Source organism: Myotis myotis, unplaced genomic scaffold (assembly GCF_014108235.1).
Source record: "Myotis myotis isolate mMyoMyo1 unplaced genomic scaffold, mMyoMyo1.p scaffold_m19_p_3, whole genome shotgun sequence".
NCBI classification, from domain to species: domain Eukaryota; kingdom Metazoa; phylum Chordata; class Mammalia; order Chiroptera; family Vespertilionidae; genus Myotis; species Myotis myotis.
The window spans coordinates 132,507,351-132,523,464 of NW_023416335.1; the positions used below are offsets into that span (position 1 = coordinate 132,507,351).

The 16,114-nt window shown below is 34.6% G+C and overlaps 1 protein-coding gene across 1 annotated transcript; it reads right to left on the reverse strand.

Moving 5' to 3' along the window:
* Nucleotides 1–4,339: 4,339 nt before the first annotated feature.
* Nucleotides 4,340–11,405, reverse strand: NTS (neurotensin). The gene is made up of 4 exons (XM_036300262.1): nt 11,159–11,405; nt 8,803–8,864; nt 5,893–6,117; nt 4,340–4,569 (listed from the first exon to the last, which is right to left on the reverse strand). Exons 1-4 carry the CDS (start codon nt 11,229–11,231, stop codon nt 4,417–4,419), a joined length of 513 nt encoding a protein of 170 aa, XP_036156155.1. The 5' UTR covers nt 11,232–11,405; the 3' UTR covers nt 4,340–4,416.
* Between the last annotated feature and the right edge of the window lie 4,709 nt (nt 11,406–16,114).

The window sequence follows — 16,114 nt, forward strand, 5'->3', positions numbered from 1 at the left end:
TGTATTATAAGAGAAAGAGTCCTTCTGCTGCTAATTTATTCATTCATGAAACAAATCCTTATGACACTTAACCAGATCTTCTGCTAAACCTTGGGAATAAACCTTCTGGTAAACCTTGAATAAGATAGTCAAAATCCCTGTCCTCACAAAATGTGCACATTCTAGTGGGGAGTGACAGACTATAAACACGTAAACAAATCGATGACGTCACAATTTCAAGTTATGCTGAGAGCCATGCTGATGCCCACCAGCCAGAGACCACCAGGAACATACTCACACAAAGTGGGGTTTACTGGTACTAGAGATATTCTGTGGGGAATTGTGGGGTTGGCCTCTCAATAATAGGGTACAAATGGCGGTTTCTTAGAGAATCCGGACTTGTGTTCAAGGACTTGGAGAATATTCCAGAAGTGTGGTTTTGCTCTGGCTTGGATGCTTTAAGACAGTGAAGGCAATGCCAGGGTTGTCGTATTGATGCATGAGGTGGAAAAATGAAGCAGAAGTAAAGCAGTAGTAAAGAAGCAGCAGCCACTCAAATTATGTGGGAAAAGGGATATGGGATCATTTCTGTGGTTCGTAGTGGTCTTGTTTTTGTTTTTGCTCAGACATGATTACAAAGTGGTAGGTCTTGTTGATTGTCTCTGGCCATCCTCCATAGAATGACCTTGTCTGAAGTTTACGTTCTATAAAATTGTTTACGTTTAACAGGAGAACACCATGGCCTCGCTGTTGGTGCCAGGGCAGCTCCCAAATGAAGGCTTGTCAGTGGTTGCTTTTTTTTTTTTTTTCAAATATGAAGAAAAACAAAGCAAATTAAATGGAGATATTGACTCAGGGATAAATGCTTTTTGTGTTTTTTTAAAGCTAGAGTGTTAAGGAAGGGCTTCATTATGCATGCATACATGTGCAGAGATCTAAATGATGTGAAGAAATAAACCATGAAAAGGCCTGGAAAACATCGTAACAATTAAAGTAATGGTTGATATGTTGTATCAATGAGGCTGAAAAATGCAGTGTCTTAAGTAAGTTAGATATTCATTTCTCTTTCAACAGTCAGGTTGGTCCAGGGTGGTGAGACAGCTTTGTAGCGCAAAGTAGGTAAAGGCCTTAGGCTCTATTGCTCAGTGTCATCCTTAAGAGAATGGTACCCATTTGTGTGATTAAAAAAATTCACATTTAGGGAAAAAACAATTAGCAAAAAAGCAAAATTCGGGGAATGAGGTTTCTCTTTAAGTTCTACAGGAGCCACATGTTATACCCATTTTTTCCACTGAGTATCTGACTAGTTCCAACAGTCATTCCTGGTGACAGGGGGGCTAGGAATGCAGCTCTAACTGGATGTCCTGTGTGCACAGCAAAGAAGGCTTTTCTGCCAGAGAGCTTTCCAGGAAAGAGGTGTCCGCAGCTGTGAAGGCTACAGCGAGGAGAAACAAGCTGGATATTTAGAGGAATAACAAGAGGCCAGTGTGACTGGAGGAGAATCAGTGGAGTTAGACAGAGAAGCAGGCAAATGCCAGATTATTGAAGGCCATCTAGGACAGAATTTGGGTTTTATTCAAAGTGTAATGGAAAGACATTGTGGGATATTGAGAAGTGATGTGTGGCATTATCTAATTGTAAAACTTTTTTCAGCCATATGAATGTAGATGGATAAAAATAATAAAATGGAGAGCAGCTAGGAAGAAATTGCCATAGTCCCGGGGTGAGAACTTGTGGCTTAGGGCAGTAGTGGTGGATGTGGCAAGAAGTAGGTGGACTTGAGATGTATTTTGGGTAAAAACCCAACAAAGATCCTTAATGGGAGAAATGCAGGTGTGTATTAAAGGGAAGAGTTAGGAATGACTACTAGATTTTGAGCCTGAGCAGGGTGTGGGACAATTTAGGGAGATGCGGGAGTTAAGGAATGACCCTCAGAGGAGAATAGACTAATTCCCTATTGAAATGAACAGTTCCTCCTTTGGAATGGGAGAGTGAGGGGTAAATGCAGGGTGGTGTTACATTTGGTGGTAAGGAAAGTATGTAATTTTCTTTTTATTGCTTTTAATTTTTAGTGAAATAATTAGAACATCTGATGTGAGGAGACTGATGAATGTTACAACTGGGGATAGGAGAGAAGGTATACAACAAACTTCAGTGGGAATCAGAGGCAAACTTTATTAGGCAAATGTAGTAGGAGTTCTGGGTAGCACTAAGGACTTGAGATTTGTGATCAGAAAATTTAAGTGTGACTTTGCAGCAGCATTGAGTGTTTTTCTTCAGTTGTGTTCAGCTTCTCAGGTGAGACCAGAATTGGGGGAGATTTCACAGGCTTACATAACTCAACACAGGAAGTTGAGGGACACAGGGGTGGGATTTTAATTTGGACCATAGAATCTAGATCAAGTAACTAGCAAAGTGAGGGCATGAGTAGAAAGTGAAGAGTGAAAAAAGGTGGGACAATGGATTAAATGGGATCATAAATGTTGGAGTGAGAGTGTTAGATTATATGAACTGGAAACAAAATATGATGTTTACAGAGTATAGTGCTTAAGAATTGAAATTTTGGGGAGGCTGAATTTATTGGTAGTGAAAAGTTCTGTGATATGACTGTGGAAGTGATTGGGTGAGATGAAATGGATAAAGTGTTTATTATCAGAAGCGGACATATAAGGGACTGAGAAGGAAAATTATTGAATAGATCTTCTACAAGTAGGTGGAAGTCCTCAAGGATAATGAATGAAACAAATAATTAATTAGGAGATCAGCAGGTGTTTTGTTTTTTTTAAAAAAAACACAGAAGGTTAATATGTGAAATTATATTATGCTCTACAGTTTTGTAAGGGAAAAGGAAAAATGGCATGAAAGTGGCCAGAAAAACTTACACCTAGCTATTAATATGTTCCAGGCAACTTTTTCAGCATTTTACACATATTGGACTACTTTATATCCTTCTCCACTCCTCATTTACTTTCCACATTTTGCAGTTGAATAAACAAGTTAAATAAATTGTCCAAGGTTACTAGTGAATAGTGGAGTTGAATCTGGGCATTCTGACTTCAGAGCACACACTCTAGTCACTACAAAACAGTTTCCTTCTTAGGATCAACACTTCGTCACTTTTTAATGTTGAAGTTTATAGGATAGTAAAGATGGTGGGCTGGTGGTTGTGAGAAGGCATGATTTTAACAGGAAAACCCAGAGATCAGTGGGCTGTTCTTAAGTACTACTGAGTGGGGTTTAGGCTAGGGGAGGAACAATCTCATCAAAGGACGTGGAGTTCTCAACGTGTCTTAATTCCAGAACAACCTATTCCCTGATATCTTTCATAGATGGACTAGGTTGCAGGCTATGAGGAGACTTCTTCCTAGAACCTTGTGAGAGTCTAGGATGCCCCTACTAATGGGGAAATGTAAGGATCGTGAAGGCTATGAGACCCACCATAAATATGGTCTCAAACAAAATTTATGAAGATTTATTTCCAGTATTCCTTTTGCTTAAAAAATTCCCTCCCAATTAGAAAAAAAAAATCAGTCACACATATTTATTGATGAAGTTAAAAAGGTAGTTATCATTTACTAAGTCATAGTGGGGGAAGCCTATAAATTGTAACCCTTCTAATAGAACTTAATCTTCAGCCTGCACGGTTTGGCTCAGGGGTTGAGCATTGACCCATGAATCAAGAGGTCATGGATTGATTCCTGGTCAGGGCACATGCCCAGGCTTCGAGCTTGATCCCCAGTAGAGGGCATGCAGGAGGCAGACAATTTATATTTCTATCTTTGTAACCCTCTCCCTCTAAATTCCATAAAAACATATTTATTAAAAAGGTATCAGAAAAACATGTGGTCCCTATGGCTTATTTTCTCTTTATTGGCTAATAAGTTCATTTATCAGGAAAACAAATTCAGTTGAAAATTATTTATTAAGATAGGCATAATTATCAATAGTTCATTGATCATCCTTTTAAGATGATCCTATTTTCACTATTACTTCCCCATATCTGAGAGATTCAGGAGGTGAATATTGGAAAAGAACATGTTTATCTCTAAAAAACATTCAGTCAAATAACAAAAGCAATACTGCTACTTTTGGGGAGTTAATGATATTTAGGCTAGACTTTGCTGTAGGGCACTGTTATAATCTCTCACAATTTGGTTTAAAATGTCAAACATTTTGACTGCTTAAGTAACCCATTAAGTGCTTTGCCAGATTAGAAAATATTCTATATATGACTTAATTAATATCTATTTCAGCTATACACAACATATCATGCTCAAGATCTAGATTTATTTGAAAACATTTAGTCCAACTTCTATTAATCAGAAAAATCACATCAAATAAACCACAATTGTAGAAGAGACATTTTCACACAGATGTAATTTGATATTTAATTAAAGAATGATGTCATGTTCACATGGAAGTAAAATATTTAACTTCTCAGTAGTAGTAAGAATCTCTTTTGAGTATGTAGGGTCTTCTGGGTTTATTCTTATATAGTTGCCGTTTCAGAATGTAAGGAATTTTTCTCTTTATAACTTCTTCCTTTTCATTTTTGTCATTTCCTTTATCAAGAACATCTTCCTGAATTGCCTGCAAGACAGACAGGATATGAATGAAACTTACATGCATGAAGTCTTCCATTTCAGAGTGTTTTTCTACTTCTCTAATTTACAATTCAGACAGTAAGACGTATGTGAATGAGGTTCAAAACAATGTGTTTTTCCAAGAAGAGATGGCTATCAGGTAGGTGGCTGAGAATGAATGAGAACTCGACTTTTCAGTGTTCTTCCTAGTTCATCAAACTGACCTTTTTAATATGTCAAGATCACACACTAATACCTCCAGTTGAGGAAGCACATCTAATAGAACTTTGAGTATTTTTCAGGCTTCAATTTAGATTAAAATGCTATTGAAATATATCATAAATCACAACAAATACTTTTCAATCTAGTAAAATAAGTTTGGCTTGAAAGATCAACATGATTTTATGTTCAATTAAGTTATGTACTGGCTTGACTAGAAAACCATCCCAAAGATTCATTTCTCAATCATAGAGAGAATACAAACTAACATACTTAGTCACAGAAGTTAACATATGTGGAAGTTCTGTTTAAATGGTAATGATCTCTTTAGATTGTGATGCTTAATAATGGTTTAACTGCTAAGAATGCCTGAAATCCACATATTCAATTAAATAGGAACATATCTATGAATGAATATATATATATATATGTATATATATATATATATCCCTATCATTCTGGTTTTATTTGCTTAATCTATTCAAATGCTAATAGCACTTTTTGTGTTTTGTGTTTGTTTATAGATAAACACACATAAGTTAGAGCTTCTAAGAAAACATTTTGAATTGCCTAAATTAGTTAGGCACTGCTACCACAACCACTATCAAAACTTGCCTAAACCTACCATCCATTTAAGTGTTTGGATTAAATCTGCCTTAATATATAGCCCCCTTTTAAGATTGAAGGAAAAAATATTTTTTTCAACTCCAAATATTTGAAGGACACTTTGAAGATCTGAGAGAATGTTAATTTCAACACATGATTTATTCTTTATTTAAAGATATTTTTATTGATTTCAGAGAAGAAGGGAGAGGGAGAGAGAGAGTCAGAAACATCAATGATGAGAATCATTGATTGGCTGCCTCCTGCATGCCCCCTACTGGGGATCGAGCCCACAACCCGGGCATGTGCCCTTGACTGGAATCGAACTTAGGATGCTTCATTCTGCAGGCCGATGCTCTATCTATTGAGCCAAACCAGCAAGGTTGATTTATTCGTTTTTTATATTAATGTCTTCCTGTTATGATAATGATCAGAATTTTAAAAATTGCTGCAAATGAGAGATAACTTCATTATATACGTATACTAGTATATTTTGCTTTTGTTTTACCTCCCAGTGTTGAAAGGCCCTGCTGTGACAGATATTTCGGATCTGGTATATTGTCAGCATTGCTTCCAAGCTAAAGTCATCCATGGTAATGGGGAATTTCCTTCTTGTAACAAGCTCCTCTTCATGAAACTCTCCTGTTTCCTCAGCTTGTCCGTCCAGGTTGTTTATAAGGCTGCAAAGACTCAGCAGAGTCATTTTCCAAGAGGGAACACTTGCCTTACTGACCTGAAATTTAAAAAATAGATATTGCATTTAAAACTTATATGAATAAGAAACAAATTTATATTGTACTAAGTTACTATAGCTTAGAGTTAATTGTTACTTTAGTCTAATAAATACACTGTCCTTAATTTTGTCACTTCATGTCACAAAGTGGAATAATGCCAATATTCTCTAGTCTCATATTCTCTATTTTAAAAAATTGCAATAAGTAATGCACACATACATGAACAAAGCAAGAAAGAAAAAAAGAAATGACAGTAAGTAGAAATATATAAATATAGATGTATATCACAGCACAGGTGAAGATATTAAATATACCGTTCCTTCTTAATTACACTCCAGTTTAGAGTCTAATGGAGCAGGAACTAAGGTGTTACTAACAGATTTGGACAATCAGAGTAGTGAGAGACCACTAATCTATTTCACACATTGAGATGCCATAGGCAGCATCACAGCTCACCAATTTATTTGAAAATTATAATATTCTCAAGATCTTGCCTTTTACCATTATTACCATAATCAACCACTCTCCCATGTGCCAACTATAATCAATGAGAAAACATAAGGACAAAGGAGAACCTAAATGTGACATAATTAGTAAAAATTAAGAAACATTTCAAACAGCATAGATGAAAGAAAGCACTTTTTTTTTCTAAATGACATAAAAAATGGAATGACTACTAAGCTGTGATGGAAAGACTCAATAACAATAATTTCAGGTGTCAATTCTCTCTGAATTATCCTCCAAATATAATCCAACTGAAAATCAAAGTTCCAATTTGGAAAATATGGGGAGGCTAGAAGTTAGAAGAGGCTATTTGTCAAAATAATTATAAAGTTAATTGGGAAGTATGAATGTGTGTGTATAACCACAAAGATTTAGAAAAATATAATGGTAATAAGGAGGAACTTACTTTATCAGATATTAAAATGTATTTTAAAACTTCAGGAATTAAAGGAGTGAGTTAATAGAGCATGAATAAACATAAAACTCAACAGAAGAGAATATAATGTTCAATAATAGATCCAAGTACATATGACGGTGTAGCATAGAGCACAGTTTTTATTTGAAATCCTTGGGACAGTTTGGCTGTGAGAAAATTTGATTTAGAGCTAATAATATTTTTTCTTGACATATTATAGTCTAAATATCCAGATGGATCAGATATAAATAAAATACTGTTTAAACATATACAATGCATTTTATAAGCTTGGAAAGGTATCATTAAACAAATATCCAAACCAGAATACATAAACAAGAAGATAATTTAAATACATAAATGTGTAAATTATCTCTCTGGAAAATCAACGTCCTGAACTAAAATCAAAAACAAGCTATCATGTAAAAGCTGGCACAATGTGTTAATATTCTTAACAAAGGTAGAGCTCTTCAAAAGGAAAATGCTGAATATCCCAATTTAAAAAAGTAAATTTTAATGTTGAATAAGTAATGTGAGCAGACAAGTCACAGAATCACACATGAAAGAAATATGTGGAATAATGTTCAGCTTGGCTACCATTAGATCAGACTTTAAGAAGTACAAGTACACTCAATGGTGTACTTATGGGGACCTTTCTTAATAAAAGTATACCAAACCAGCAAACATAATTCTATGTATACAGTAAGGATCGTTGTAGCTAAAATATGCTCATCCAATTAGAGAAGAGAAACTTGAGATGACAAGACCTGAATTGGAGCATTGCTTCAGAAATTAGACAGGAACTTTCTTATCAAACATCCCAGGGCTATAACAGGGATTGCACCAGGTGATGCCTCACCTCAGCATTTGATTTTCTTTGAAAACATCTGTTGGATGGGAACCCTGTTCTCTAACTCTACGTTCAGATGCACACTGGGTATATCAACACAGTGTGGTAGCACATAGGCAGGTCTATTCTAATTGAGTTTTATTCCTGGGTACAGGTTACCAATAGGAACCTTGTTTTCAAGACCCCAGGAGAGGAATAATAGGGCCCAGTAAACAAAGTTTTACTTAATTCAGTAAAAACAATGAGCAGGTACAGGTAACACTTCTGTTATAGGAAGAACTTAAATCCAGGCACAAATTTAATCTTAATGTCTAGGAGGTCATAACTCCAACCACAGCATTTCAAAATCAAAGATGAATGAAAGCAAGCAATGGTAACCCCCACTTCCTTAAGAGCAAATAGTTCCTAAGTCACAGCTGCAGGATTAAATCTCAAGGCTTCTGTTTGCCACTCTGTTGCTCTTTACACTCTACCACATGTCTTTCATGAATTGTCATGAACTTTCACTTTTAATTTAGGAACTCCATTTTACTTTCCCCAATATAATAAAAAAAGGCAAAATGTCACTGAGTTCTCATTTATGTATTTAACTTGAGGCCAATATACCTTTCATCACACACAATTTGGTAGGAATGGAAACAAGATTCCTTTAAATACATGTACACATCCACATAAATAATATGTGACTATTTAATTAAAGTTACAATATACTGATTGATTGCCACTATAATTTCTTTCCCTGTCACATCAACACCCTTAACTCCTTTGAACTCAAGGAAAAGTTCCCCGAAAAAGGAAATGCCTCCCAATGAACATTTCAGCCTTTATGGGAAGTTATTACTATAGGAAAAGGACACCATGTTTATAATGAGAGTTCCTATGTTTTCCAATCCATGGCTTAAAAAAAGAAAAACTTACCTTTGATGTGTGCACATTGGTCAATAAATCTGCTTCGAATGCTTTCATTTCCTCTTCTGAATCTGAGTGAAATCAAAACCACATGTTTACTATATAATCACGTATCATATAATTATATTGCAGATTTTAGATTTATCTCTTAAAAATTACTCTTAGATGCATGCTCTTTCCTATATATTCATTCTACTTAAAATAGTAGTCAGAAAAATATTTTGTAGTTTTATTTTAGACTAAGAGGCAGCCAGAGTAATAGAAGCACTTCTAAGAAAATAAGCACATGATTATATGGCAAAAGGGCTATTGATGATTTGGAGTTATTTAATCTCTAAATCTCAAAATTAAAAGAAATGATTATATCGTATACTAGAAACGTCATCATATATACTGGGTAACGTTCACCAGCAATAGTTTACATATATATATATTGAAAGAGAGAGAGAGAGAGAGAGAGAGAGAGAGAGAGAGAGAGAGAGAGAGAGAATGTATGCACACTGATATTTTTAAAAGCAGCATCATGAAAAGGTGTGTGCAGACTTTTTAAAGACAAAACAAAGAGAATTGCTTACTAATAATTTTAGAATAAATAGGACATTCAGATTTACTTGAGATGCTATTTTACAAAACATACTGTGAAACATGAAAGAATGACTATTATTTGTGTTTGTCTACTTAAAAGAAAATCCAAGTATGTATACTTAGCAATTTTATAACACTCCATTAAGGAAAATTGCTTAAATAACACTTTTGTCTATTAATACATGTAAGATAGCATTAAAAATGGATTTATGATTTTTTTAAAAAAACTGTCATTTCCAGTTTCCACTAATGAATATTCTACACACACACGCACACAAATACTGAAAGGTAATAAAAAAATTAAAGAACACTATAATAAGATGACTTAATTCAAACACACTGACATGTATCTCATAAAGCAAAGCAGAATTCAAAAAGACTCTATCTTCTTTGCACTATACACTCTTATTAAGAAGTGTGGCACTTGGAGAAACCACTTGTTAAATTATATCTAGGAACTAAATTATACCAGAGATCATTTTCTCCTATTATTTTTAGGGGCACAATCTGTTTTTCAAAAGAAATAAAAATCCCTTTAGGCATTCATGAAAAATTTATCCTGAAATCCCCATAAATTTTGGCTTATCACAGTAAGAACTTTCAAATTTGTATAAATGAAATATTTAATCAATAATCAAGTTTTACTCACATGCTCTAAGTATACCTTTAAGCTCTTGCAATTATTAGATAAAAGCATAACTTTAGAAAATGTGGTATTTATCTCATTAAAAAATTTACAAACTCAGGAGTTCAAGGTATTTTAAAAATCAAAAGAATTACAATTTTTGATAATTTGTATCTTCTGCTAGATTAAATTTCATAATTTAAATAAAATCATAGAAGTTTAAATTAAACATTTCAATGTCATATCTATCAGATAAAAAGTATAAGACAGGTTAAATTATTTTTTCCAGCATTCAGTCTCTGTTTTCTTTTTCATTTTGATGTGATCATTTAATTATTTAAAAAACTAATTGAAGTATATTGTAATCACTATAGTTTTGATATTTTTCTAAATTTAAATCTCATTTTTAAGATGAATTATTGATAATTACTTAGAAATATATGGCTTCTCCTTAATTATCACATGCAAAACACTCTAGGTAAATACTTTTAATTAATATAAGAATGCCAATTTTCCAACTTAAATGACATGCAAAAAATGAATTAATTAAAAGGATGACTATTATTTGTCACATAAAATACTATGTGAAGTATATTCTCAAAAAGGATTTGGAATATTTTTGTATTTTTCTAGAAATAATTGTTTACAAATAATGCTTCATTTATTTATTTATTAATCATCAATTTTCACATTGTTTCTTAGCATTCACACATTTAAGACACATCATTTGGGGTAGGGAGAAGCCCCTGCCTTCTAAGAGAATGACTGAGAATCGGACAAAGCAATTGAATGGCATGGGTTTTCTTGAAGGCTTCACGCTTTGACAGGCACTGCTTCTGTACTTCTCATTAGTGACCAGCCTAGTTTAAGTTTTAGGTTTTTTTTTTTATTTTCTCTAGTAATTATATTCCAAAGAAGGACCTGAAGTGTTTCATTAAAATCCCTCTAATTGCCTTGCAGATTTAAAAACAGTAATCTTTTCTTTCTTATAATCATGAAGACAGAGAAAGAAAATATGCAGCTTCGATCACTAAAAAGCAATTCCAGAATAAGGGAGAAACTCCCCTCCCTGGACACATTACCGTAAGTGGCAACACACTACAGAAAAAGGAAAAGAAATCACTTCGGGGAGGTAGGAGATGCAGCTGAGCTTACCTGAGCACAGGCTCCAGGAGGTGGAAGCCAGGAGGATCATGCAGACCAGCTGGATTTTCATTCCTGCCATCATCTCCTCGAGATTCCTAGGCAGCCACGCTCATAAACGTCAGACAGGCTGAAGGGGGACTCTCTGTGGTGCTCCCTCTTGCCTTCAGCTGATTCTGAAAGTGACTGAAGTATGAGAGTTGCTTGGACCATCCCCTATATATATGCATGCATGCAGCAGGATGATGTCATGAGAGCATACAGGGTTTATCTCTTCAGGATGTGCCCTCCCTTCATCTCCATTCCTCCCCCACTTCCTCCCCCTTTTCTCCGTGGCCCCCCTCCTCTGAAAGTGACATCTCCCCTAATTGCAGCTGCTCCTCCAGATTTCTGACACACAGAAGGAGTCATTCCTAAGCAATTTCAAAGAGAACATACTAGAAAAGAACTTTCAGCACAACTGTTTCCCCATTTCCTCTCATGCCTGGACTCCAAGAAGTTGTCGTTTTGATTTTGTGAAGCATGAGATCTGTCATTTCTAGTACCAGGAACATCCGAGGATGAATGACTGACATTAGTGATTCTTTAGGTTTGGAAGTTCTTAAAGAGTAAGAGTTCTTTTCTGACAGCTCTGATAAAACATTTCAGTGTTTTGTGGTTTCAAGACTAATATAGGTCTGAGATAACACATGCTAAAAGAAGGAAAAAGGTAAAAGGTCAGCAGAGAATCAGTTGTAATATTGGGGCTAAGCAAAATAATTTAGATTAAGGAAACAATTAAAAAATACTAGTAACCCTAAGGAATGGGATATTTTTTCCTAACAAATAGAAAAGTTTGTTTATAATAAGTAACGGGGAGAATAATTTAATTATGTATGCTGACTTTTGATTATTTTTCTTAGGAAAACAATTGCATGGTTTTAAAATCCAACTATAAATTATGTGTTAACAGGTGGGAAAATGCATTATTGTATCACTGATTGCTATTTTGTGATATTTTCCTCTTTTTCTGTCATCCTTGATGCTATATCCTATTCGTTGTATAATCTCCTTCTCACTGGTTTTCACCATTATATTACATTTTTTTTCCCTTTTATAGTCATAAAAATGAGACTGAACTTCAAGAAATGAGACAATCCTAAATAACCACCATTCACCAAAGTCACATTTCTAAGAGAGTGCCTTTATTTGTTCATTGTTACAAAAATTGCTCAAAATGTCTTTTGGAGTGAAGCAATCCTCTTGCATTAAGTATTTCAGGATACATGGAGTCATCTGCTGTCGGGAATGTGAATATTTGAAGGTAAAGGTGTCAGGCTTGTTCACTCTTTAAATATATCAATCATATGGTAACAAGCAAGAAAAAAATCTGAATTGATTTCTACAAAGAGCTAATTTATATGGCATATGTCTATGAGATTAGCTTCGCCATTTTGCCTTAAACTTAAAGAAAGGAATTAATTTGAAACATTCAATAATTATTTAAATTAGCAAAGAGTCATTCATATAATGTAATGTTTAGGAATTTAATAATAGCTGATGCTTTTGTTACTTTTATTTTGCTTTACAAATTTGCATACAACACAATATTAAACATGACTCACTTGAGCAAAGTTTTATATAAGGTCTAATTAATTGGCAAAGAACTGTAAAATATATTCGTCTGCAATTTTATCTCTTGCCACTAGGGGGAGAAATAGAAGTTTAAAAGGCTTTATTTTCACTTAACTGATCACAGAATTGTGAGAATTTTGCTTAATTGCTACTCAGTATCAGAGCATCTTTTTGATAGAAATCTTTTAAAGCCACTTTTAAGAAAATTACATATTCTTTGCATGACATGTAAATGTGTTGTTTTGTCTTCTTTAGAATTGCAAATACAAAGAATAATCTTTTAAGATGTGTGTAAGAGGCCTAATAGTAAAAAGGAAGTGTGATTCCTATTTTCAAGTGATTTCTTTAATATGAAGCTAAGAGAAATGTCAAAATTTATTCCTAATTAGAAAAAGAGGGCAGAATGAATAAGGAAATTAATTTTGTTTTAAATATATCACTTGAATATTAGTTGTTAATGTGAGAATTATTTTAAATAAAGAATATATTTGATAAAAATGGGGAAATGTCAAATGATTCAAAATCAAATAGATGCTATGCACTGTTTTTCTTTAGGGGAAAAAAGTATGTGTAACTTTTTGTGGCCTCTAATTGGTATTTTTAAAAAAATCTGTTATTCTTTTCCTTTTCCTTTCAATGCCTTCAAGCTACAGAAAAACAAAAAGCAAATAATTTATTTTAGAAGGTTACATTACCTGTAGATACTTTCAAAAGGTATTCTAGGGCCCTGCCAGCGTGGCTAGTGGTTGAGTGTTGTTGACCCATGCACCAGGAGGTCACTGGTTGAATTCCTGGTCAGGGCACATGCCCAGGTTTCAGGCTTAATCCCCAGTAGAGGGCATGCAGGAGGCAGCTGTTGATGATGTTTCTCTCTCATTAATGTTCCTAACACTCTCCCTTTCTCTCTCTAAAAATCAATAAAACATATACAAAAGTATTCTAGGAAGCACCCAAATTATGTCATGAATGCAGGATTTTAGGCACCTTTCTATGGAGATGAGTAAACTATTTTTATTTTAAAGACTTTATGCCTAAAATACTTCTAACTTTTATTTAATTCTTTAAATAACTCATTAAGAGCTTGAACATTATACTTTGATAATCTTCATGTATTAGCCTTCAGTCTGAGGTCAACATGGAGTGCCTAATTCTAGGTTTTATCTTTGTATTTAGATAAATAGGCTTATCTGGATGCATATAGATTGCAGCCTCTCTACCATATGTAGATATCTGAGCTTCTACTGTGACTTAATTAGGCATTTATTAGCTAATGACTTAAAATAATCAACAGAGGTACCTACAGTATTGACAATTGAAGAGTGGTCTGTAAACTTCTTTAATTTGGAGATGGGAAAGCTCAACAACTACTTGATGAATAGTGGTTCTTTGGTTCCAGGTGATTCCTTCCTATACTTTTGTTACTAATGTTGTGGCCCCACCCCACAACAAAGAAACAGAATTTCCGGAGGATGAGGCCCAGAAATCAGGATTTTAAAAAAGATTTCCAGGTGATTCTAATGTGCAGCCAAAGTTGAGAACCACTGTTTCAGAGGCTTCATCACCCCATTAACAGATTCCCAGTCTCTCCAACCTCTTTATAGCTTAATACCTAAGACTGAAGCAGTCAGTGGGGTTTTACCATTTGGAATCTGCCCTCCATCATCTCTTCGACTTCCTTGCATCTTGCTTCCTGACCTGCTCTCTCATTTCTATTTTATGGACTAACCCAAGTAAACTTTTCTAAGTTTGAGTCCTGAGAGTAGTCTCATCTACTTCTTACTATTCCCAGTGTCTGCTAAGTGCTCATTCATTTGTGGTAAATTGTGAAGAGAAACAGAACCTGCCACCCCAAAATATGCCTCTTTGGCATATTGAATATCTTGAGTTGACTACTTTTAAGAAACAGCAAACACAGAAGAAGTCTGAAAACCAGATAAGGCATGTTTACATTAATTAAGCATTTCTAGTTTTGTAAGGGTGCTCTCTGTACCTGAATGAGAAGGATGGCTACGTCTCTGGAAACTCTTCTCAGGGAAGAAGGAAAATCTGCATTACAACTTTACCTTGTGTAGTGTGCTTTTCTTGGTAACCTCCCATAACTGGCTTTCTCCCACCCCTCACCATTTTCTTTTGTCCTTAGCTGGAGATGGTGTTTAAGGTAGTAGATTAGGCCATTTGGGGGAGTTACTCAGTTTTTCTGGGTATCTTCCAATACAGGAGGCATACTTTCTCTTTTTTTTCTTTTGTTAATCTGTCTTTTTATGACAGAGGGGTCTCAAATAAGAACCTAGAAAGGTAGAGAGAAAGTTATTTGTCCTCCCCTACAACTGTAAACTTCTAGAAGCGAAGGACTGCCACTCATCCGTGTATATCCTCCTCTTCCAAGATTTACAATCCTTAAGTGGCCAATACGTACTTACTAAATTGAATTGAAACACTGATTATTTTAAATTTCTAACATATTTTTCCATGTTTCTAATTGCAACATTGCTTTCAGCTACGTCTCTAATTTCAGTGATTTAAAACTCTTTCTTTTATCATTAATCTTAATGTTTGATGTGAACCTTTAGCTGTCAGTTTTCTCTGCCCTTTCTCTAGTCATTCTTCTCCCCCCTGACTGGATAAGTCAACTTTAAAAAGCTTTTTAAGAACAGAGCCCTGGGATTATGTGCATTCATCTGCTGAGTGCTTAGGATAAACTGTGGGTTTACACCATTCCTCTAAATGAGTCTCTGGTTTGGAACCATAGCCCTGATTCATCTGAACAAACAATGATCTTAATCTCTTTGTAAACTCAATTGGTTTTTCTGTTCAATCAAAGTCCATTTTCTAGATGTACAGATAGTTATAGGCATGCACACACCACACCCACATATACTCTCTTCCACACGAAATGCATATGACCCAGACCTTGGAGACTTAGGTAAATATAAACCAAATATCCAATTTCCCAATCTATATGTAATCATGCTTTGCCCATAATCTCTTACAAATACCACACCCATTTCCCTTTGGCTCTCTCTGTCTCTGCTTTTGCATCTTTATAGGCAATCAACTTGGAAAAATTGATAATAGATTTTTGTAGCTAAAACATTTTGCCACTTTGAATTTTATAACTCCAATTATAACACAAGCTTTGGCTGGGATTCACATGGCAACAAGTTGCCGTATTTAAGGGAAAATGTTCCGTGTTGTAGTTACTGCTGATATCACTTATAATCTTGTTTCTCTAAAAAAAAATGCATGTCCACAAAATTGCTACCCACTATGTGTTATGCTCAAGTAATTTTCCATGTAAACCTCATTTTTATAAGACTAAAATAAAGGCATCACAGAAAATAAAACAAAACAAAA

Coding starts and splice junctions, on each gene's coding strand:
- NTS (XM_036300262.1), bottom strand. CDS start 11,231: ATGATGGCAGGAATGAAAATCCAGCTGGTCTGCATGATCCTCCTGGCT. Junction 8,865..11,158: donor CTCCTGGAGCCTGTGCTCAG/GTAAGCTCAGCT, acceptor GATTTCACTCAG/ATTCAGAAGAGGAAATGAAA. Junction 4,570..5,892: donor GGGCCTTTCAACACTGGGAG/GTAAAACAAAAG, acceptor TCTGTCTTGCAG/GCAATTCAGGAAGATGTTCT.